Source organism: Bos grunniens, chromosome 1, assembly GCF_055505025.1.
Source record: "Bos grunniens cultivar Pamir isolate PY7600 chromosome 1, Bosgru_T2T1.0, whole genome shotgun sequence".
Taxonomy (NCBI): domain Eukaryota; kingdom Metazoa; phylum Chordata; class Mammalia; order Artiodactyla; family Bovidae; genus Bos; species Bos grunniens.
Window position 1 is genome coordinate 83363099 of NC_141165.1, and position 25886 is coordinate 83388984.

The 25886-nt window shown below is 38.7% G+C and overlaps 1 protein-coding gene across 2 annotated transcripts in view; it reads right to left on the minus strand.

Annotated features, from left to right (window-relative positions):
- Positions 1 to 25886, minus strand: part of ATP13A4 (ATPase 13A4) — a 123371-nt gene that overhangs the window by 56495 nt on the left and 40990 nt on the right. For both annotated transcript variants that reach the window (XR_015134135.1, XM_086320192.1), the window contains exons 2-8: positions 24164 to 24337; positions 12427 to 12573; positions 8604 to 8674; positions 8430 to 8510; positions 6766 to 6835; positions 4878 to 5012; positions 462 to 531 (exon numbers count right to left, since the gene is read on the minus strand). Coding sequence is in view for 1 of the 2 variants with exons in the window: in XM_086320192.1 (XP_086176318.1) it covers positions 462 to 531; positions 4878 to 5012; positions 6766 to 6835; positions 8430 to 8510; positions 8604 to 8674; positions 12427 to 12573; positions 24164 to 24337 (748 nt within the window). In the remaining variant the exon portion in view is untranslated. The remainder of the gene's footprint in view (positions 1 to 461; positions 532 to 4877; positions 5013 to 6765; positions 6836 to 8429; positions 8511 to 8603; positions 8675 to 12426; positions 12574 to 24163; positions 24338 to 25886) is intronic.

Below are 25886 nucleotides of genomic sequence, written 5' to 3' on the forward strand. Positions count from 1 at the left end.
TCGGACACGACTGAACGACTGAACTGAATTGATACTTTAAAAGGCAAAAATGCATACTGTGCAGTACCATTTATAAAATATCCTGAACATGCAAAGTGGTTGCCTGAGGATGGGGATGCACAGTAAGAAGTTGAGAGGGAAGATTACAAACAGGACGAGGCAGCTTTTAGAGACGATGGACAGTCATTATCTTCATTGTGGTGATAGTGCATGGGTAGGTACAGTGTCTAAACCTACCAAATTGTACAATTTAAATATTCATATGTTCAGTTTATGGTATGTCAATTTTACTTCACATTTTTTTAAGTGAAAAAAAATGTCAAGGTCCTCAGCCCTTTAAGTTATTGCAGAGCAAAACCGACATATGAAGATGAGAGTAGTAGGAACAATCAGAAATAAAAATTTAAATCCCTTTCTGATTTCATATGGACAACACATAGATCTAAAATGAAGTGACTTACCATTTTTCCCATATATAGAGACTGTAATGTTATTATGTGCTTCAACTAAACGGTGGAGCTTTACAGATTGCTGAAAAAGAAGAACAGACAATAGGAAAAAAAAAAAAGCCTTTTCTATTTTAGGATAGGCCCCAGATAATAGCCAGTACAGTGTCAGCCTTCTTTAAAGGTGGACCCAACTGAATGTACTCTTTATAAACAAGACGGAGTAGCCTGCTACTCAACTGAAAAAGCATCCAACTTGTGGTGGTCTTCATCCAGTGATAAGAAGCATGTGTTGCTTAGTAGAAAGAAATTTCCCAGCATGCTCTGCCCACTCAAAAGAACTTTGATCATTCAAGATTTATGTTTATACCTAAATAGCTTCAAGAACCAAGCATTATTTCAGCTTTGGGTCATCCTACATTAGAGTTCCTAATTTAACTTCATAAGGACTTTAATGGTTCCTATTCTTTCCTCATAGTATTTTATATACTTTAATATATAAGATATATGGGACATTGACAGTGAAAAAATAAGAGCAGACAAAAATAGTAATATATTGGATTTCACATTTATTAGAAAACTATTGTGTGAAAGACCTTTTATAAGGTTCTGGGGATTAAAAAGTCCCAATCATTTGGTCTTTTCATTTTCTTTTTTCTGATTTTGTTATTTAAGACACTCCTTCAATCTCCTAGCTTCGAATCATTTACAGATTTGATTAATATGTCCTAAGAATAGTCAACAGAATAATATAAGGTGAAAAAGTTTTCTGCTATTAATCTATTATTTTATTTATTTATGCAGTCATTCCACATTTATTGAGTAATCTTTATGCTAAGAGATAGCAGTAAAATGGTCAACAAAGCAGAAATGATTCTTACCATCAAGATATTTACAACCTACTGGGTAAATACATTTAATCAAATAATCACACACATAAATATATCACTATGATCAACAATAAAATAGAAAAAGTAAAGTATTTTTGGAGCATATATAGCTAATGAACCAATACAAATCTTAAGTGACATTGAAATAAATAGGTTGTTGAATTATGAGTTTCAAATTCAAAAGAGATATTTGGACTGGAAATATATACATAAATTTGAAAGTCATTAGCATATGCTTTCAGAATTCATTAGTATATACAATATAAGAATAGTGAAGACTCAGTTGTACTCTTATGAAAAGACCATCAAGACACCATTATTAATAATAGCAATAAAGCTAGGTAGAAAATAATGTAATTATGCTCCCTCTTACATAGGAAAGAAAAACAAAATATATGTATATTCCAAAAAAATTTTTGGAAGAAAGCACAAGAAGCTAATAAAAGAGGTTGCACAAGTGGAGGGATGGAGGAAGAGGAAGCCTTTAAGTGGTAAACATTTTCCTATTGTTTTGGTTTTTAGACATCCATGTTTTGAAAAGCCAGGTAGAGAGGGATGAACTATGAAAAGAGACTTCCCTGGTGGTCTAGTGATTCAGACTCCTCACTTTCACTGCAGGAGGCACAGGTTCAATCCCTGGTCAAGGAAGTTCCTCATGCTGAAAGGAGCAGCCAAAATGAAAAAAAAAAAAAAAAAGAGGCAGGGGTGGAGGGGTGGGGGGAGAGAATGAAAGAACATCTAGAGAAGTGGAGAGTGTGCTGTCAGTGAAGCCAAAGGGAAAGTAGTTAACATAGTCAAATGCAACCGAAAGGTTTAGTGAAATCTACACTTTCGAAAAAGTATTCACTGTAGGAAGGGAATCATAAAATCTGCAAACTAATGACCAGCCACCCAATAAAAATTAATGAGGGACATGAATACAGTTCACAGCAAAAGAAAAACAAACAGCTTAAAACAAGAAAAAAAGTTCAACTCTCAATGGAAAACATGCAATTAAAGTTAAAGAATTCTGTTTTCACTTATAGTGGCAAAAATGAGGAAAACACTCATCTACCCTTAGGGGAATATTAGTATTCACTTGTTTAAGAGACATTTGACAATGTCTACTAAAATAGTATATAGCTTATGATTAAGTAGTTCTAGTTTCAAATATAGAAAATTCATATCTCCTTATCAATACAGATACATTATACACACATTTACATGTGATATAAATTACACATATTTGTGATTTATACATATTTGTAAACACACATATACATTGATGTGTGAAAACATATATGTGCAAATATCCTCAATATATCAGTGTTTTACCAGCAAAAGACTAGAACAATCTAAATATCCATCCATATGACTGGCTTCAAAATTATGGTAAGTTTAGAGAAAGTATATTTGTGCAGATATGGAAAGATATTTAAGATATATTAGGTGAAAGATATTTAAGATATATTAGGTGAAAATTGCAAGTGTATAACAGTATATATAGTATACTTCCATTTACACAAAACAAATTAATGCATATGTGTTTAACTGTGCTAGAAGTATGTAAAGCATCTGGTCCCAGTGAATGCCTCTTAAAAGGAGACCCAAACACTGAAAGAAGGGGAGTATTTACTCCTCATTTACAGTTTTGTTCTGTGTGAATTTTTTTATTACATCCATATGTTATTCCTTCTATCAAGAAACAACACCACCACCTAATTTAAAGAAAAATATTGTCCTTTAATTTTAAAGTTATTTTAGGATTATAGTGGTGACCTTAACAATAGTTGTTTGAATGGAATCACAAGAGAGGAAGCCAGCTCAGTATGGGTGAGACATGAGAGGGAGATGAGTAAATGAAGAAAAAAGCAAAATGAGCTCAGTAAGTTTTGCTTCAAAGGGAGAAAAGAGGTAGAGTCATAGCTGAAGTTTAAGGTACAGTAAACAAATGAAAACTTTTTTCATTTGTTTCTTTTTCTTTTTTTAAGTTGGGAAACACTTGAGCATGTTTAAGTGCTGATAGAGAAACATGAGCTTGTTTAAATGCTGATGTGAAAGCTCTTAAGGAGGGGAAGCAGGAGTCATTCGCTGACCACATAAGCAGGCTGAGAAGGGAGGACAGAATGCTATAAAGCACAGGCAGAGGACTTCCCTGGTGGTTCAGTGGCTAAGACTCTGAGCTCCCAATAGGAGCCTGGGGGCCAACAGGGGGCCTGGGCTCAATCCTTGCTTGGGAAACTAGATCCCACATGCAGCAACTAAGAGTTCCCAAGACCTGGTGCAGTCAAATAAATAAAAATAAATACACACACACAAAAAAAAATTAGAAGAAGAAGAAGGCAGGCAAATGGCATTTCCTCATATGTAAGAGAGATCAAGGCAGGAGGAAGGTGGAGACAAAAATCATCTGGTTGTTGGAGAACAGGGAATTGAGCAAATTCCCATCTTATAGTTTCCATCTTTGTGAAAAAAGCAATGAAACAGACTATTAGCTGAGTTAGAGGAAAGGTAGAATGTGAATAGTTAGGCATCTTAGAAACTCGAATGAAGGTTTGGTCTGAAACTTTAATTTCAGACAATTGGAGAGCACATTGACTAGAGACATATAGAAAGCTTGCCCAGATGAGATCAATATTCATGGTTTATAACACAGTCAACCAACCTACACAGTGTAATATTTTTTCCCAACAGCACCTGGATCCCCTGGTATAGGTATAAGGAAAACCAAGAGTTGGATTGGGGTGTTGACAAATGAGTACCAACTCAACATAAAGAGTAAAGATACTAAACATTCCTTGGTGGCGATGGTTTCGTCACTAAGTCATGTCCATCTCTTTGAGACCCCATGGACTGTAGCCCGCTAGGCTGCTCTGCCCATGGGATTTCCCAGGCAAGAATACTAGAGCTGGTTGCCATTTCCTTCTCAGAGGATCTTCCTGACCCAGCCCAGTCTCCTGCATTGCAGGCAAATTCTTTACTGACTAAGCCACGGAAGTCCCTATTAAACATTAAAGACTCCTCTACCTCCACCATCTTTAAGATCCATCAGTATTCTCTACATATTTTTCACTTATTTTTAATTCATAAATATACACATATTCTAGTAAAACTTAATAAACTAAACAGAGGGGGAAAATAACTTGAAAGGTTAGGGATTGAGATGTGAAGGAATGGAAGAACCAGTACTTGCTGAGCATGAGCAGTTGTGCTAGATATTTACAAATGTGGTCTCATTTGTTATGAGGTGAGCAGTGACTTCTTCCAGGTGGCTCAGCAGTTAAGTATCTGCCTGCAGTGCAGGACACCTGGGTTTGATCCCTGGGTTGGGAATATCCCCTGGAGAAAGGAATGGCAATCTACTCCAGTATTCTTGCCTGGAAAATATCACGGATCAGGAGCCTGGTGGGCTACAGTCCATGGGGTCACAAAACAGTCAGACACGACTGAGCACACACATGGTGGGCAATGACTATTTCCCCATTGTACTCTTTTCTAACAAAATTTCAACAAAGTCAGAATTCTTCCTTTTTGAGACTGTAGTGTTAGTGGTTAAACTCACCTCTCTGAGATCGTATACAGTCAAAGCGATGGAAATGATGGACATGATTATGATGGCAAAAGCATACTCCTTATAGTCTTCACTAAACCACAGACAGACACTGAAGAGTTGAAATACATAAAACGGATTTAAAACCTATTGGCAGACATAAAAACAAGAAGACAAAGGAGATATTTAGGCTTTACACTTGGCTATTCATTGGCTTTTTTGGTGTCATAATCATCTCCATGACACAAATCATCCTATAAAATATTCTTATTTTATTTATGCAGCAACTACCATGTACTAGATATGGCACTAAGCAACTTGACCTGAATTTACTCATCTAATTCCCATAATTATCTCATTAAAACAGAAGTCATTACTTATCCCCATGGTAAAGATGAAGAAACTGAGCCTTAGATATTGAGAAATTGCCCAACATCACAGAGCAGCAAGTATCATAGACCAGGACCTGAACCTAGACAATCTGGCCCCAGAGCAACTTACTTTTAATCATACGGCACCTTATTAATTTATGAAGTATCATCTCATGTTTCCTCATGTTGACCATGACAACTGTCCTTTGACAACTGTCCTTTGAGGAGTACATAATATCATGGCTTCCCTGATGGCTCAGATGGTAAAGAATCTGCTTGCAATGCAGGAGACCCGGGTTCGATCCCTGGGTCAGGAAGATCCCCTGGAGAAGGAAATGGCAACCCACTCCAGTGTTTTTGCCTGGAGAATTCCACGGACAGAAGAGCCTTGTGGGCTACGGTTCATAGGGGTCGCACAGAGTCGGACACGACTGAGTAACTAACACAGTGTATGTCTGTCATGTGTATGTAGTAGTAGAATCATATCCGGTTTACATTTACTGGCCTTCAGAAGACTGAAGTAGTAGGTCAGGTTTACAAAGTTTAAATTCTTTCTAGTTTACTGTCCTTCTCTATGACAAACACTGTCATATCTGAAGCCTTTCAAGTACTTTATCGTATGAGTTGAAGACTAAATTTTCTCATAGAGAGCCAAGCCGAAGGGGTAATCTGTAGCTGAGCATCTAGAACACTATGGGAGAAAGTAGAGATTTAACTCCAACAGTTGTAATCCTGCTCAGGTTAAAAACATTTTGTGCCCTTACTCAAATTCCTTCTAGTTGATTTTCATCTTTCTAAAACAGAAATTGTAATCTTTGCCTCTGGTTAGGGAATAAGCACACAGAAACTTTTCTTATCAGTTTCTTCTGCTCTCATTCATGCCTTAAAGCTTGCTAAAAATTATTGAGAAAGAAGCTGGGGTTTACTAAGCCTGTTTTAAGGCAAGGAGGAGCAGAGATCATGTGCAGGAGAGGATCCAGAGTATAGCTGTATAGTTACAGTGTCAGTAATCACTGTAAAATGAAGAATAAGCCCAGGGATAGAGTCAAAGAGAAAAAATTCAAGGACATAAATGATGGTCAAATCTTTCTTTCCCTCCCACACATACACACTGAGATTAATAGAACAAATAAGGCGGAACAAACACTTTTCTCTTACAATTTTAGGTGCTGAGGAAATTGTGTATGCTGCCCATAAGAAAGGGATTGAGTTGGTTAAGTTTTAATTATTATTACAGTGTCACAAAGATGAGACAGGAGACAAAAGCATTGGATTAAAAAGGACACAGAGAACGGAAATCCTATGTTCACTGAGTCATTAAAGGGTAAGTAAACACATGAGCATCCTATGTTATGCTCTAACAGGCATTGTGTATGCCAAAATAGACCCCAAGAAAGAGGAGGGACGTGACTATGCTTAGCATTCTTTTAAAATAGTCCAAATTATGGTTTCCATGGACAAATAGCATTCTTGATCATTTGACTAGAACCAAACTTTTCTAGCCAGCACCAAGAGAAAATACTGATTACCTCCTTGATGAGCAGCTTCCAAATGGGTGTGATTTCAACATCAATAGTATTTGGCCCACATATTAACCTCCTGTGGGGAGAGATCACAGATCACTCAGTCTTTATTTTTATTTATAAAAATAAATGATTTCTCATTCATTCATAAAAAGGTCTGTTCCATGTTCATTTTCTCACTTGTCAGATCAATATAAGCCTCTCTTGTAACATAATACCTCCATCTTTCTCAAAATAACTGGAGAAGGGGAGGGTTTCCAGGTGCAAAACCAATAAATATGACCCTGTTACATTTATTGAACTAGACTCTTCATGAAGTTTAAATTTTTCCCTGATGGTAATTTGGATGTTTAATTTTAGTCATTGTTCCATTCAGGCAGTTTCAGGATTGGCACCCTCTCAACTCTGTCTCTCCCCAGCTCTGGCTCCATGGATGTGGGACAGGGGTTCATTACAAGAGAACAGTTTTACTGATAAGAAATACCATGCCTGCTTCCCTCCTCCTATTCAGTTCTGGGAAGCTGCAGAATTTATTTTGTGAGTGAGTGAAAAGATGTTGAATTCTCAAAAATAGTTGCACAGATACACAGCTCTTTAATTGAAAACTCAGAGATGTGTTTCTTTGATTCTACAGAACAGTGACTCTGTGAGTATTTTGCTCTTAAGAACACTAAAACACTTTATCTGTGGCTTCTATGTAAATGCTCAGATCAAAGAACTTAACAAAATGTATTACAGCAGTGCTTCCCAAATGTAATGTTCACGTAGATAACCTTGTGGTCTTGTTAATGGCAAGATTCTGATTCAGTAAGGGTGAGGTGTGGTCTGAGATTCTGCATTTCTAACAAGCATCCAACTGAGGCTGATACTGTAGACTGTGGGTTTATTCAAAGTGCCACCAAAGCTCCACTCTAAAATGGTCAGGAGGGGAATGCAGGAATCATAGAAACTTAGGACTAGCAACATGTGTATAGAGCTCTCCTCCCCACTTTTAATAATTAGGAAACTGAAACCCAGAAAGGAGAAGCTATGTGCTTAAAGCACACAGGAAATTAGTAACAGGCTCTTGACATTCAACACAATGCCCTTCCCAAACCTCACTCCTATGCCCAGTAACTGAGTTAGAATTGTAGAAGAGCTACAAGTCTTGAGTGATATTTTTCTACTGCTCTATAATTATTATTTTGCTACATTATATATTGTAATACATATTTCCTGATTAGTCAAAACTGGTTTAACCTTATTATAGTAACCTTGAGAAGCATCATGCAGAGTAAAAAGATAACTAAACCTATAGTCAAAGATGTAATTCTTCCTCTGTCACTTCCATCTGTGTGACCTGGTTTAGGCCATTAACCTCTCTGAGTCTCAGATTTTTCGTCTGTTTTATTGAGATGATAAGGGTGTCTGTTCTAACTCACCCACAAAGTTGCTCTGATGAAGTGAGATAATGTATATAAACACATTTGTTTTAATAATATTAAATAGAGCACTACAACATATTCTGATATTATTAATAACCAGTTAAGACAGCCATTTCCAGGGCCCTCTTTTAGACTACCTGGTGACAGTCATTTCTAGCTGTCAGTATAGATCAATAACAATATAGATAACAGTACAGGCATCTATGCATCTATAGGTACATAGATAGATAACAATAAACTTGGTACCTAATTTCTTGTTCTTCTGTTGTCAGACCAGATCCAAACTTTAGGTGTATCTTGGCAGAACTTAGCCAGTCTTCCAAACAGCTAAAATAATAATAATATTGAGAAAGACATATTTAACAAAATATTTCTGAGATAGTCTTTTTCTTTTTGGATACAATTGCTCAAACAACTTACCCAATTTTCCGGAACTGTCCCTCCAAGTTGTCCCAAACATATCTTATTTTCTGCACTTTTATGCACCTCACCTGCAAAAGAAAAGTACTAAGGAATCCCCAGTTTGAGGATCAGTGGATACACACAATCCAGAGACTAAAGAAGCATTTGTGGAAGAAGCAAAGGGAGAGCCCTAACATACTTAAGATTTTATCCTTTCCTAGCATATCTTGTCCTTGGCTATGACAGAAATGGCATTCCTTATTTGAAGTCTTCATTCAGTCAATGTGCACCATGGACTTACTATATAAGTAAAACTCAGCCTCTGCATTCCACTACTTGATAACCTAACAAGGGAAGGAAATATGTTATAAAAAGGGAAAACTATATCATACAGTCAAATTATATACATGTCAAAGAAATGAATGCATAATAAAGCAAAAATTATAGGATTGAAATACTGTAGAAATATAGAGGGTAGATGACAGAAGGTGTCATGGAGAAGAAGAATCAGAGCTGCATTCTTAAAGGATTGGAAGAATTTTGTTCAGATGAGAAGATGACATTTCAAAGAGGTTTTGTACAATTTAGTTGTGGGGAAAGGCAGGTGAGGGGGGACCTATTTGACAGCAGAATGGAGAAGGAGGCTGGAAGGATAAATAAAGATCAGAGTATGAATTCTCAAATGCTTGGGTAAGTATTTAGAACTTAATTTTGTAAGCAACAGATTTGCAGAATAACCTATGGAAGAGACACTAAAAAAAAAGATTAGACTGACAGGTTCTAGAAGTCTGTGAGGGCATTATTCAAGAAAATGAACTCTAGGAAATGAGCATCTGAGGGTACTGGCGATGGGAAGGAGAAGAAAGGTTAATGCTTATATTAGGACTTTCTGTTTCTAATTTTTAAAGCAATTTTACCTATGAATCTGAACTTCCCTTAACTGGTGATCTAATTAAGCACAAAGAGAAACGGTAAGACTGTCATGTTGTCATGCAGCAATAGTTGGAGTCAACTAAGGCACTTTTAAAAACACTGATAAATGCAGATATTGAGCCTAGGTCCCAGAAGTTTCCTTTTCAAGACTTCTTCCCCTTCCTCATATTTTATTGAACATGTGTCTTCATTTGTCAGTCCATTTATTTGTTTGATGGAATTAAAGATGGTGGAGAGACTTCCCTCGTGATCCAGTGGCTAAGACTCTGAGATCCCAATGCAGGGAGCCCAGGTTTGATCCCTGGTCAAGGAATTAGATCCCACATGTCATAACTAAAGATACCAACAAAGATTAAAGATCCCATGTGCTATAACTAAGACCTGGTGCAGCAAAACAAATAAATTATGCTGTTGTTGTTGTGGTCGAGTTCAACTTTTGTGATCCCATGGTCTGCAACCCACCAGGCTCTCTGTCCACAGGATTTCCCAGGCAAGAATACTGGAGTAGGTTGCCATTTCCTTCTCCAGGGATCTTCCCAACCCAGGGATAGAACCCACATCTCCTGCATTGGCAGGTGAATTATTTACCCCTGAGCTACTAGGGAAGTCCAAATAAATAAAAAAATATTTTTAAAAAATTTAAAGATCGTAGAGGCCAATAATATTCTGAGGTTGTGTCCATGGGATGATTTGGGATGCCTACTTCTCCAGGTTCATGGCCAGCTAACAGGTTAAGCAATCTGTTAGCTGGGTGCTTGACCTTTTTTTGCTTTTGTTTATTTTGGCAATTAAGACAACTGAGTGGTAACAATTGACAGTAGAGAACTGCTCAGTAATTGATTTTATTATTTTTAAAAACTGACCTTGAGCTCATAAAACCAATTTAAATAGTTGCCTACACCTATATAAATTTCAGAGAAAGAAGTCTGTTATAAATATGTTTTAAATGAGGCAATGCCAAAGAATGCTCAAACTACCGCACAATTGCACTCATCTCACACACTAGTAAAGTAATGCTCAAAATTCTCCAAGCCAGGCTTCAGCAATACCTGAACCGTGAACTTCCTGACGATCAAGCTGGTTTTAGAAAAGGCAGAGGAACCAGAGATCAAATTGCCAACATCCGCTGGATCATGGAAAAAGCAAGAGAGTTCCAGAAAAACGTCTATTTCTGCTTTATTGACTATGCCAAAGCCTTTGACTGTGTGGATCACAATAAACTGTGGGAAATTCTGAAAGAGATGGGAACACCAGACCACCTGACCTGCCTCTTGAGAAATCTGTATGCAGGTGAGGAAACAACAGTTAGAACTGGACATGGAACAACAGACTGGTTCCAAATAGGAAAAGAAGCGTCAAGGCTGTATATTGTCACCCTGCTTATTTAACTTATATGCAGAGTACATCATGAGAAACGCTGGACTGGAAGAAACACAAGCTGGAATCAAGATTGCCGGGAGAAATATAAATAACCTCAGATATGCAGATGACACCACTCTTATGGCAGAAAGTGAAGAGGAACTCAAAAGCCTCCTGATGAAAATGAAAGTGGAGAGTGAAAAAGTTGGCTTAAAGCTCAACATTCAGAAAACAAAGATCATGGCATCTGGTCCCATCACTTCATGGGAAATAGATGGGGAAACAGTGGAAACAGTGTCAGACTTTATCTTTTTGGGCTCCAAAATCACTGCAGATGGTGACTGCAGCCATGAAATTAAAAGACGCTTACTCCTTGTAAGGAAAAGTTATGTCCAACCTAGATAGCATATTCAAAAGCAGAGACATTACTTTGCCAACAAAGGTCCATCTAGTCAAGGCTATGGTTTTTCCTGTGGTCATGTATGGATGTGAGAGTTGGACTGTGAAGAAGGCTGAGCGCCAAAGAATCGATGGTTTTGAACTGTGGTGTTGGAGAAGACTCTTGAGAGTCCCTTGGACTGCAAGGAGATCCAACCAGTCCATTCTGAAGGAGATCAGCCCTGGGATTTCTTTGGAAGGAATGATGCCAAAGCTGAAACTCCAGTACTTTGGCCGCCTCATGCGAAGAGTTGACTCATTGGAAAAGACTCTGATGCTGGGAGGGATTGGGGGCAGGAGGAGAAGGGGACAATAGAGGATGAGATGGCTGGATGGCATCACTGACTTGATGGACGTGAGTCTGAGTGAACTCCGGGAGTTGGTGATGGACAGGAAGGCCTGGCATGCTGCGATTCGTGGGGTCGCAAAGAGTCGGACACGACTGAGCGACTGAACTGGACTGAAATATGAATGTTAACTAGTCATAATTCAAGTAATACTAATTTAATATGATGGGAAAAGAGTAACCCAAATACATTTGAATGACAGAATTCAAATAAGATCATTTTATAGACATAAACTCCCTAGGATATTCTTTGGGGATTAACCTTTATTGTAAGACAAATCCCGTTGCATAGCTTATAATACAGGGCATGATACTCCTAAGAGTTAATATGCACTGAACATCTACTACATACGTGCAACCATATTGATCTTTGCATTTCTTAATTAATTGAATTTCATCAATTAATATTAGCAGTCGGCATTATCAGAGTTTAATAAATGACTCAAGATTACAGTTTTGAAGGATGAAGATGAGATTTTAACTGAGCTCTGGCTCCAAAATCCATATTCTTTATAATGTTCTATACTGTAAATTAAAGATTGGCACAGTGGAGGATCTGAATTTAACCATTTTTATTGAAATATATAGCAGCTGTACAATATTCTGTAAGTTACATGTGTACGATATAGTGACTCACAATTTTTAAAGGTTATATTCCATTTATAGTTACTTTAAAGTATTGACTATATATGAATTTAATCTTGTATTTGGAAGGAAAAAAGATTCACCTTCTCTAGCATCTGCAGGAGCCATAATCGTACTTACCTTTAGGTCTGGCTTTCTTATGGCTCTATTTATGATGCTCTCCTCGTCGGTGATGAAAGGATTGTCAGGATTGAGCCTAAATGCGCTGTTCAAGGCTGACAGGCAGATCCACATTACCTTTTTCCGAGAGTAAGTTTGGAATTCATCCTGAGGAAATAAACACCAAAACTCCCATGAAGTTAAGGAAGTCATCAGGCTAAAATTCAACCTGAAAAGCATTGTTTTAATATAACTGTGTAAGTTTGCAGAGTTAACAAACCCTCTTGATGGGACTACATGTCTTTGAAAGCTGGTAGATTTAGAGCTTTAAGGGGCAAAGTCTTGTCATCACTTACGGAGGCATCAGAAGGTGAATATGATGCGGTGGCATATGACAGCACTCAAGAGTCATGAGGCAGATGTTCAGGTAAGAACCAGTGTTCCCTATTACCCTCCAACCATGGGGCTACGACCACATACAAATTTCATAGGGAAAAAAAAAGTCCCAAACAAGCAAGCATTCCAAAGTGTTTCTAAAGGGCTAAGAGACCAGGTGAACTGAACCATCCTCTTATTTTGAGGCTTAACTTCAATGCCACTCCCTTTAACACCTCTTGTGGGGGTGGGGGTGGGGAGGACCATCCCTATACCAGCTCCAAAAGACTGCCACTGTCCCTCTCTTGTGCTCCCAATTACCTTCTGCCTTACATTCTCTTAGTTCTTCCAGTCTATCTTGAAGGTAGGTGTCATATTTTACTGTCGCTTACATCCCATCCACATGGGGAATTTTGATTCACTCAGTGAGAATCTGATGAATGGATGAGAAAAGTATGGAAAGTGTGAGCTGAACACGCCCAGGGGTGATTGTCAAGATGTTGGCATAGGCAGCACTGAGGAAGGCATCTTTGTGCATGACCCTAATTGAGGCTGCTTCAGTTTCAGTTCACTGATGACTCCATCACAGCATAAAACAAGAGGCAGCAGCACTGGACTGAGTAACAGGGACCATGATGGTTGCTTAGAGACTGATTGACAATAGCAATGGTTATTGTCTGAATGGGTAAATGACACACGTAAATTCCACTCGGATGTCTGGTAAACCTCAGGAGCAAGGAAGAATGGCCAGGAAAGTGAAGCCTGGGAAGCAATTTGAGGCCTAGGAATGTAGGTCAGAACCAGAGATTGTCTCCATCACAACCACTGTTGCCATGAAGAGTGAGCTGACTGCAAAAGGCAGTGAGAAGCGTTAGTAATTATTGTAGCTAAGTCTCTTACAATGATTTTCCTCAGGCAAACCCCACCTCCAAGCCTGCTGTTTCCTCAGCCTGGAGTGTGTATCTTTAAGTCTTCCTGGGGCCGGATCCTAACCATCCTTCAGGGTCTGACTCAGAGTTCATGTATGGGAACATTCCTAACTTCTCTGATCTTTCCTCTAAATCATCAGGCTACTTGAGATTCTTACCACATACTACCTCACTGCATCATCCTTTGTCCCCTCACCTTATCACATCTCTCAGACTGTAGGTAGAGATCATGTCTGATGGATGTCTGTGCTCCAGCCTGGCTTAGCACAGATTCTGAGAGAGACAACTGGAGAGAGAGAGAGGAGGGAGATGATCAGGGAAGGCAAAGCAAAGGAAGTAGGGAGAACAGAAGAAGGGAGAGGAAGAGAAGAAAGGAGAGGAAAGAGAAGGAAAGAAGAGAAAAGGAGAGGAAATTTTAAAAAGAGAGGAGGGGAGGAAGGAAAAACCTTAGTAGAAATTTGAAAGTTAATGAGTTACTATTAAAAACCAGTAAAGTTGGCTATACTTCATTTTTTAACTACTAAATCAAATCATATCTGCATGGAGTTACCTTCACAGCCTAAGAATAACTGAAAGTGGCTACATTTCCAGTACTAAGCCACTGAACAGGGGCATGTTCTAGGTACTGTGGAATATGCCACCAGTTCCCTAGAACACAGCTTGACACAGCTCAGCATCATACAGCTTTGCCTTTGACCACATGAAAGAGTCAAATGCTCTGTTATGAGAAAAACTTTGTGTTTCCAATAATAGTAATACAACAGTTAATATTTATTGACCACTTATTAGTTTTCAGTTCAGTTCAGTTGCTCAATCATGTCCGACTCTTTGCGACCCCATGAACTGCAGCACGCCAGGCCTCCCTGTCCATCATCAACCCCCATAGTTCACTCAAACTCATGTCCATTGAGTCGGTGATGCCATCCAGCCGTCTCATCTTCTGTCGTCCCCTTCTCCTCCTGCCTCCAATCCCTCCCAGCATCAGAGTCTTTTCCAATGAGTCAACTCTTCACATGAGGTGGCCAAAGTACTGGAGTTTCAGCTTTAGCATCATTCCTTCCAAAGAAATCCCAGGGCTAATCTCCTTCAGAATGGACTGGTTGGATCTCCTTGCAGTCCAAGGGACTCTCAAGAGTCTTCTCCAACACCACAGTTCAAAAGCATCAATTCTTCGGCGCTCAGCTTTCTTCACAGTCCAACTCTCACATCCATACATGACCACAGGAAAAACCATAGCCTTGACTAGACGGACCTTTGCTGGCAAGATAATGTCTCTGCTTTTGAATATGCTATCTAGGTTGGTCATAACTTTCCTTCCAAGGAGTAAGCGTCTTTTAATTTCATGGCTGCATTTAGGCACATATAATGCCACATGTGTATGCTTTCATTTAAAGCTCAAAAACCCTAGGAGGTAGTTACTGTTCATTACCCATTCTACAGGGAGGAAACTAAGTCACAGTTGGTAACCATCAGAGCAGGGATTTGACACCCTCAACCCCCTGACCTTCTAGATCCTGTCTTACCCTTTGCTCTAGTCCATATTTTGTTTAAAAATACAGTTTGATTGAACTGCCATTTTATACCCAGCCTGAGCTAAGATTGCCAAAGGACAAAGTATCAAACAAAGTATCAATGAAAAACTTGGTAAGAAAGTGTATAATTTTTAGCTAAATAGGAATACAAATTACAAAAATGGCATCAGGATCACAGACCTCAGACCACCAAGTGAGGACAATTAGGAAGATAAGGTCCTCTTGGTCCTCTTAAATGAAGCAAAAGGATATTAACTAGTAATTTTCAAATGATTACTTGGTAGTTTATAAACAATTGTTGTGCCAGTTGTCCTGTTTTAGGTTCACAAATCTCCAAAGCCGATATTAAAATCTCCATTTTGCACATGAGAAAATTCTCCATCAACAAGGCAAAAAATTGTCCAAGCCAATCTGGTATGGGGAGCAAGAGGGAGCAGAGACCTGAGACCAGGTCTTCTCATGCTAAATCTTGTCTGCTTCCTCTTTGTTTCAACAAGTCATCCAACAGTGTCTGTGGTTCATGTATAAAAGTCACCTTGATTTCTAGACTGTGTATCAAATAGCATCCAGTTGCTCAGAATCTCTGATCTCCTAGCAACAGAGAATCTGACACCCAAAATCAAGCTGTCACCCTCTCGTTCAGTGTGACAGCAAACCGACCTCTAGACTGTAATCCCTAAAAGGGAAAAGGCAAATTGGAACACTGGAACTCCCAAATTCTCACGAGCCAGTATTAATCCAATGTACTGACTGCGTATCTTAGTCTAGGCAAGTATTAAAGGCTGAAATTCTTCTTATTACAGTCTAAAGCATCACTAAATTGAAGGTGCTTGGATATAGTTGTCTCTAAGCTCATCCCCTTCCTGTCATCCTCTTTACTCCTGGAGCCTTTTAACTCAAATTCTCTATAATGCAAAGTAGAACTCTATATGCTAAATAAAGATGCCACAGTGACTTTTCCCTTGTTTACTACTCTGTTAAAGACTGTAAAATCATGCATATTTTTAATAACTATAAATGAAAAGTAACCTTCAAAAATTGTATACTTTTTAAAAATGATAATTGAAAAAAAAGAAATACACCCAACTTTTTAAGGAGAAAATAAGACAAAGAAAGGGAAGGAAAGTGTGTCACTGTGGAGTGGTCACCCTGGGCGAGCTGATAACTTCTCTCCATTTTCAACTTGGTGTTGTCCAGTATGGAAAGGGCATGGGCTCCTTCATGAGATCAAATCTCAGTTCCAAACCCAATTGAAAAAATTGCCACTCTCTGAACTTAATTTTCATTATCCAGGAAGTGGGGGTGATAATACATATTTCATGGATGTTTTCAGAATTAAAGGCATAATGTTTGTGACCCAGGCTGAGTCTGGCCTACAGCTGACGTGGCAAATGTTGGTTGGGTGCAGTGCTGTACCTCATTTCCATAATATGCTGTTCCTGAGATTTTCTATAACTAGGAACTTATTTTCCCTTTAAAAAAAATTTAGAATCTCTAACAGTCTATTTCTCCTTTCTGGAAAAGAAGTATATTTACCTAGAAATGGCTATTTCCTCTTCAATCTGTTTCCCAGCTCTCTCAAGCGCTTACTGAGCTATAAAATCCTTAAATACACTGGAAGACTTACCACTTTAAATAATTGCTTTGTAATACATATAATCCAAATTGTTTGCCTGGCAAATCTAGGTGTTTTAATGCTTGAGCATCATCTTTACCTCCTCTTCACCAAGAGAATGAATCAGACCAGTCTAGTCCTTGAACTCTAAAAGAATAAGATTTAAAATAACTTGAGTGGATTTCAAAGAAGGAATGTACACAGAAGACTTAGGTTTGACCTGGACAGAAAGAGAAGCAAACCTGGACAATTCTTATCTTCTGTGGACTTGCACTTGCTGAACCTTGGAAATACCAGACTAACTTTTATAGTGAATGAAGTGAGTGACCTTGCTTATCTCTTTCCAACCTTTTGCTGTAAGCACCTCATCTCTTGGAATTTAAGTAACAGTGTAATGGTCACTTCAAGTTCAGGCTTATCCTCTTGTGTAGAAGTTCACTTCACAAAATGCAGTACCTCTAAGATGGCCTTAAAAAAAAATGTTACCCATTGCAAAATTCCAAAGAGGTAGTAGGAAATCAGTATTTTTCATTTGGGGTTGTATATATTACCTTGGATCTGAGTGAGGTAACAGCAAGATTCCCGTGTGCTCCGTGGTCTCCTCAGTGGCCCTAAGGAGACCTAGGACCATTGTCCTGACATGGCAGTAAGTCCTCTGTACTGAACCTCCTGTCTTGGTAGGAGGCAGGCTGTCTTTTGTTACCAGCTACTGTCCTCTAGGATCTTTCTCCCTATCTTCTCTATTTTGCCCCAGTGGCCTTCAAGGTTTCACTTTCTGTTTTGTTTGGTTTGCTAGTTTCTATTCTAATGATTTTGGTTCTCTTTTTTCTTTTTCTGGTAAGTAATTACTCTTGGAATATGGGAAGTTCACTCTCTAAGGGCAGTCTCCTGGAATTTCTGCTGGTCTTGCATATAAGAACTATGGACCTGAGTTCTGCAAGTATTTGTCTTGCTGGACTACAGTTACTTGGGATGATTTATAATAAAATTGGCCAACATGGGGCTTCTTTGAAATTCCTAAATTAGTTTCCCTATGCAGGGCTTCCTGGTGACACAGATGGTAAAGAATCCATCTGCAATGCAGGATACCTGGGTTAGATCACTGCGTAGGGAAGATCCCCTGGAGAAGGAAATGGTTACCCCCTCCAGTATTCTTGCCTGGAGAATTCCATTGACAGAGGAGCCTTGTGGATTACAGTCCATGGGGTCTCAAAAGAGTCCGACATGACTCGGCGACTAACACTTTCATTTTCACCCATGCAGTCAATTAGAAAAATGTAAGGCAAAAATGGAAGCATATCTCAACAGGCATTTTTGAGGACTCGGGAAACATAACAATTAATCCATTTCCCTCAGAGAAACTGCTCACAATTCTGTAGAAGGATTTCAGAACTGCAAATTCCTCTGAGGCTTCTGAGAGCTCTCTTTGTCTCTGACTCTCTCACTCCCACTCTGCTCCTCTCTGTTCCTCTGAAGATTCACCACAATGTTTTCCTTGCTCTCCATATCTCTCTGAACTTTCTTTTAATAGCACTGTTGATTGATTATTACAACAATAATTGTAAGGACCTAATGAAAATGTCTATGACTATTGTGGTCATTTTGAATTAACGGCCCTAATTCTGACCCCAAGGGAACAAAAATCCTCAGAGGAGTTGTGCATTTCTCCCCCTGTTTCTTTGAGATATAAATGTTCTACCTCATCTTCTTAGGGAACTCCTGTCTAGACCATCTCCAAATCATAAGACTGAAAAAAATGGAAAAGAGGTCTTTTAACTCAAACTGCTAAAAGGACTCTCTGGCCCAAACAGTCTCCTTAAAATTGCTTGTCAAGGGCAAATGCAAATCTTATAAGTCTTCCCCACACATAATAAAAGACTTCAGCCATCTGAGCAAGCAGATATAATTTGTTCCAACTGTTATTTATAAACTAGTGAGTTTTTTTTTTATTATTGTACCTGATTCATGACTAAAGTTTTAAAATTCAAGCTATGAGATCTCTAAACTCTCTAAAATCATATACCTTCTGCATGATCACCTCTCTTTCTCCTCTGTGGGACATGGCTTTCTGGGAATGAGTCTCCCCAGTGCCAAGGCGGTTAATACTAATGTCAAATAACCAAGTGGTTGATCATCAATGCTTTCTAAAGATACATCTCTATCAGAAGGGAGAAATTTGGAGAACTGTGAATGGAAAACCAAAATGGAGTCAGTATTGCTAAGAGAGCACTCTTCAATGGAGGCAGGAGACTATTAAGGAAGTGTGACGTATGTACCTTTAACCCTGGATGAAATCTGACTTTTTGGTCTGATGAAGTCATCCACAACACCTGCCACAAATTCAAAATACTTATCAGACCTTTACCCTAAGATAACTTACATCAGTCTATTCATTTATCAGACCTCTACCCAGAAACAACTGTGATTTCTTAAGAACAGACATGTTCTGACTTGTATCAGAGTCAATCACAACTGTCCCCATGCAACAGTGATGACTTTTTATTCTTATTACCCCTCAATCTCTCTTTCCCAGAACACTTTTTCAGGGTACCCAAATCTGTCTCCAGAATTGCAATTCTTGAGACTTTAAATAGGCTGTATCCATGTTTATATGCAAAACAAACAAACAAACAAAAAAACCCACAGAAATCCTTAACAACTCACCATAAATTTTGTTTTCACTGCTTATAGCTCTGGAACCATGAGCCTTTCTTTTAACTTCTCTATGTCTCCATTTGTAAAATAGGGAAAAAATAATCTCTACCAGTAAGGATCAAATAAGACAACATATATGCAAATACTTTGCAAATCATAAATCACAATATAAATAGTCCTATCTTATAAAAGATAGTAACCTCAAGACTATTTGCCTTAACAAAAAATCATCTCAGAGAGGCCAGCTTATGAAATTTCAGGCATTTCTGGCTAGATTCTTAACCAAAAAGTAGTTTAAAGTAAGGGGATACTAAGTCACTTCAGTCGTGTCCGACTCTGTGCGACCCCATAGACGGAAGCCCACCAGGCTTCCCCGTCCCTGGGATTCTCCAGGCAAGAACACTGGAGTGGGTTGCCATTTCCTTCTCCAATGATGAAAGTGAAAAGTGAAAGTGAAGTCCCTCAGTCGTGTCCGTCTCTTAGCGACCCCATGGACTGCAGCCTACCAGGCTCCTCCATCCATGGGATTTTCTAGGCAAAGTACTGGAGTGGGGTGCCATTGTCTTAGAAAGTAGGAGGATGGGGAAACAGAATTCAGAGAAAGGAATGTGTACCTAAAAGTAGCGTAATACTATCTCCTCTTACTTTCTCAATCATGGTATTTCACTTTACTGTCGTGATAGTTTTGGTAGAATCTGCGAAACCATTTATTGCAGATTCAATTCATTTATTTAATTTAATTAAATAATTATTGAGCACCTGCTGTGGACACGAGCTAGGTGCTACACACAATGAAAAGCCATGGCCACTGTCTCCAAAAAACTTCTAGTCTAATAGGAGAAAAAGCTATAAAAAGAACTATAACATAGTGGGGGAGCTCTGGGCTTAGGGATTAGGAACTCAGGTTCAACTTCTTTATCCATGTGACCCCTTTACCTGGACCATTCCCCATGTGCTCCTCCCCATCAGCCACCATTACCTTTTAATGTTTATCATCCTCTGATGCTCGGAAAAGTCTTTCCTGGTTTTTTTGACTTGGTCAATTCCTTACCTACAATCCTATGATAACCATGAAACCTTCCTAAGTATTGTGTTGGCCAGTAAGTTCATTCAAGTTTTTCCATAAGATGTAACAGAAAAACTCAAACGAACTTTTTGGCCAACCCAATAAAACTTGTAACTGTTGGATTTTTGCATTTATTTGTATAGTGATCTGATGAATTCTGTAAAGAACCTTGATTTTACTATAATACTTCCTGCTCCTTGCCCTGCCCATGAGCTAGCACTATGGTTGACATACAACCTGTGCTCATCAAATTTATAAAAGGAGGAGGAAAGGAAAGAGACAAAAAGGAAGGGAGAGGGAAATCCTGACTGACATTTACCAGGTTGCAAAGTAATTGTCCTCTCTGTATCCTCATCTCTAAGATAAAAATGATAATGCCATTTTCCAGGGCTGTTGTGAGAATTAGGTGGATGCATGTTGATGTATGGCAAAACCAATACAATATTGTAAAGTAAAAAAAAAAAAAATAATAATAATAATAATAAAGAAAAAAAAGAAAAGCTTCCCAAAGGAGGTAGTACTTATGAACCTTGTATAAGAGAATATGTATAAAGTATTTGCCTAACATAAAAAAAAAATAGCATAATCAAGGAGATGTTGCTTTGTAAAATGTAAAGAGAATTGCACTGTAATAGAAGGTAGACTGCAGAAAGCATTATAGCAATGAGACTTGAAAATATAGAGCTAAAAAAGAATGAAGGAAAGGTGATTAATTTCTTCCAGACTTAGGACAGAGAATGGATCAACAAAGATTGAATAGACAAGGTGATTTATGGCCCAGGAATGAGTAGGTTTAATAAGTAGAGATAGAATGCCTACTCTCTGTATTTACTGTAAAGAGAATGTCGGGATGAGTGCATGCAAGTGTAAATGAGTTGAGTCCTCTCCAGAATGTCACTCAGTAAGAAGAGGGATTGCTATCTGTTTTGTTCATAGCTGTATTCCCAGTGTCTATAACAATGCCTGGTAGACGATTGGTACTTGCTCAACAAATAATGAATGAACAAATAAGTGAAAGAATGCATGGAGGAAATAGGGAATATCAGAAGAAATGCAAGAGTAAAATCATGGACAAATTATCTGGTTACCTTAGAAAATGTTGCTGAAGTGGGGAGCCTGGGTTTGGAGAGAAGAGGCTGGAGAGGAAGAGGGAGGGGAGGAAATAAGGGATCCAGGAAATATCATCACACATGCTGGTGGCTGATGAGCATCTGGGGGTCTGGTGGACCGCAGGTGTCATTTGCATGGCTGATTTGTGGGATTTTGAAGTTTTCAAATTAAAGCCCCTACCTTTGACATCTTTAGGTGAAACTGAAGGGAAAATGTTCCCCATGAAAACATAGAAGTGATATGCCTAGAGTCAGGCCTAATAGTCAATCATCACAATGTTTTCTGCACATTGGCAACATGTGACATACAATAACAATGAAGGGAAAAAACTTATTTGTGATTATAATAAAGATAAAAACTACGGAAATCATCAGGATCATCTGAATTCAAAACACCAATGAATGTAAATCGTGTTATTTGCATAGAAATGTGGCATCGATACAAATATTGGTTAAAATTCAGGAGTAGATGGATAATGAATAAAATGCCACTTTTAAAATTATAAAATAGAAATGTAATTACTCTTATCATTTGGAAAAAATGTCACTCTTTGAGGCATTTAATAAAAGGAGGGGAACAGAAAATAAACTAGGTGCTAAAGACTTCCAGCCAGTATATCACATTTACTATTTTTTTTTTCAGTTAAAAAAAATGACTACCTAATCAGTATCTAGGATAATGATCTGTAATCTTACCAGTGTGAGATTGATGATAAATATCAAGTACTGATTTTTTAATAACACAAAAAAACAGATATACAACACATTTTCAGATAGGAGTCATCCAGGCTTCCTTACTGGGAAATCTTTACTGTTCAGCTATTATAATATAATTCAAATAGTATCTTTCTTAAAGTGTCATTTTAATGCAAATAACCCAACAGCAGACTTTTAAACTTCTGGCTCCCAAAGCTTATTTTTATCTAAGACTCACATAGTAGAAGTGTTTGAAATAATTGAGTTCTTCTCTAATTACATAAAGACTAATTTAGCACCTCATTTATTTGGAGAGCCTCCGGCATAGCGAATCCATTTAAAATGACTCACAAGAGCAGGTAATTAAAAATTAAGGTTGAAATCAAGATGAAAAAGGCAAGATTGAAGGTGGTTTCAACGGCTCTGATTAGTTGAAGAGGATAGTGAAATGAGAGAAAACCTTTCAAAGAGTTAGGGGTGGAGTGATGGAATACAGTTTCCTGAGGCACCAATGCTTTTTTGGACTTTCCACCGTATGTTCAGTTGCAAAGCCAACATGCAACTAAGAGACGGGACCTGATTGAGTGTAGAGAGTGTTGGGGATTCCTAGCTAAAAGGGTACTTTCCTCCTGTATTCTGTCCTACAAGGAAATGCTTATGGCTAGTAAGGGAAGGTGGAGAAGGCAATGGCACCCCACTCCAGTACTCTTGCCTGGAAAATCCCATTGACAGAGAAGCCTGGCAGGCTATATAGTCCATGGGGTCACGAAGAGTCAGACACGACTGAGAGACTTCACTTTCACTTTTCACTTTCATGCATTGGAGAAGGAAATGGCAACCCACTCCAGTGTTCTTGCCTGGAGAATCCCAGGGACGGGGGAGCCTGGTGGGCTGCCGTCTATGGGGTCGCACAGAGTCGGACACGACTGAAGTGACTTAGCAGCAGTAGCAGCAGTAAGGGAAGGACATAGCACCCACATGAGCAAGGCCATTATATGTAGATGCATCTAGGCTACAGCAAGTCCTTTTGTTCAGTAAGCCTGTAAAGTTGCTGGATAAAAAACACATACACAAACAAATTGGTTCACAGTGCTTTTCAGGTCTACTAAATCCTTCTATATCTCTGTATAATCATTCTATTAATTTTTTAGTGTTTGATATTGAAACTCAAACTAAAAATCTAAATTTATCTACTTTTTAAAAATTGTAATATATAGTGGAAATATATTCTGTATATTTTGTACTATAACTTTATTCTATATTTTCCAATTCTCCTGTAAATGTGTTATCATATTTTCATAATTTAAAAAGTAAACAAGAAAGAGGAAAAAAATACACAGACACACAAAACAATCTTTGATAATGACCAAAGATCATTTACAATTTGTAAATGAGAGTGATCAAACCATTTACATTTTGTAAATGGCTTTTACAAATGTAATCTCACTTCATCCTCACACCAACCCAAGAGAGAACACATGCTTTCACTAGTTCCATTTTACAAAGAGAGAGACTGAGGTCCCAAAAGGTTAAGTAACAAGTCTAAGGTGTCACTCCCTACACTGACATTCACTACAATTGTAGTTTTAAAAGGAATGCCCTATGAATTAGGTCTTCTTAATGAAATCACATCATTTGTGGTAAATAACTGTAAGGCTAAGATGGATCCGGAGGCTGGACCTCTAGCCACCTCCTGCCTTGTGCTCATCTCCCCACAGCCATCCCATATCAAGATGTTCAGGAGAAAGGGCTGCCAGGTAGAGAATCAGGGACACACTCACCGTTGTCCTCAGCAACACGACATCTGCCTCTTGCAAGGAGCATGGGATGCAATTTGCCCACACGTGCCAAGCAGGTTTCCAGTAAAACACCAAGGGAAGGATCCCAAAGGAGAAGATGGATCCAGCAAGGCAGAGGGTTTCCCGGCAACTCTGAGTCCGGTAGCCAAATATCTCCTGGGGCAAAACCAAAATGAATCCAAATATTAGTTAAGCACAATAAACAACAAATGAACAAGTTGGAATTTTGCTGACGAAACTGGTGGAGGGATATGCAGAGTGTGAAGAAACTGAAGAGGTTGAGGGGAGAACAGAAGAACGGAGTGAGAGCTTGAGAAAGTGGAGAAAGACCCCTGACAAAATTCTTCATAAGCTGTGATTTCAGACTTCCAAGAAGTTGTATTCCAACTGGGGAAATTCGATTTTTACAATTTCAGCACCTGGCTGCCCTGAGCCAAACACTATACTACATGATACATCACCTTCTTTAAGTCTCCCAAGCATCTTCTGAATAGGATAATATGACCCTCACTTCATAAATGATGAGGCTGAGCTCAGAAAGGCTGAATGTAATGATTTGTCCAAGGTCACAGAGCTGGCAAGTTCTGCTGTCAAGATTCAAACCCAGATTCATCAGCCTTCAAGTCTTGAACTTGATCCACAACCTTTACAGATGTGACCATGAGCCATGTGTGAGACAGCAGCAGTGAATGATTTCCCTAGCTGAGACCAGCAGCTTTGTAGGACGAGCAGGGATGGAACGGGGGAAGCTGGAACCAGGCCTTGAGTTCAAAGTCAGGATTTGGTGAAACTGTTTGACAATGCACAACTAAATCTCAGCTTGCCTTTGGGGATTTGGGGTAAAGACAATTAGGCCTTTCCACCCTTCTCTCTTGTTTAGTAGCAAAAAGAATTTTATATTAAGGGGGGAAAACCCATAAAGGCTATTTGATTTATTTCAACTCCTGCTTATTGAGCAGCTGCTATGTGCCATGAGGGGAATAGAAGATCATGGAGAATGCAAAGATTAACAAGGTAAGAGTCTGATCTATAATAAATTTATAATCTGGACAAACTTTTTCCTTCCAAGCAAAGCCAGGGACAGAACAGAAAACCACCCCTGAGGTTTATGGTCTCTATGCCACAGTGATAGCCCACACAGCCATAGGTATATCACATATTAAGTATAATAACTAAGGTTGAGAGGAAGGAGCATGTCTGATTTAAAAGCATGTTCTCTGGATCAAGATACTTTAGATTCAAAGCCTAGTCTTTGGTTTACTGGGTGTGAGGTTGAACAAGTAAGTTAACCTTTTAATTTCTTGCCTTGTCATCCATAATGTGAGGGTGGTGATGGCACCCACTTCCCAGGGTTGCTGTGAAGTTTAAATGAGTTACTATGTAAAAGTGCTAACATGAGTAATTACTGCTGTTGCTGCTACATTACCATTTCCTGGAATATAGACCCAAAATTCGATTGGAAATTTGACATAGCTTACAGGCATTTAGATCTAAGAATTCTTAGTATCAACTGTTCTACTTTTGTTAGAATTGCCTGGTAGGAAAAAGGGGGATCTGGAACGTGCAACTTTAAATCCTCCAACTTTCCTGTCTCAACTTGATAAAGATGTATTAACAGGAAAGTTCCTGTGATCCTTGGCTGAAAGCTGCTTGCAGGCGTAATTACTGGGTTCCTTTCTCTTATCAGCAGTGCACACAGGTGCTG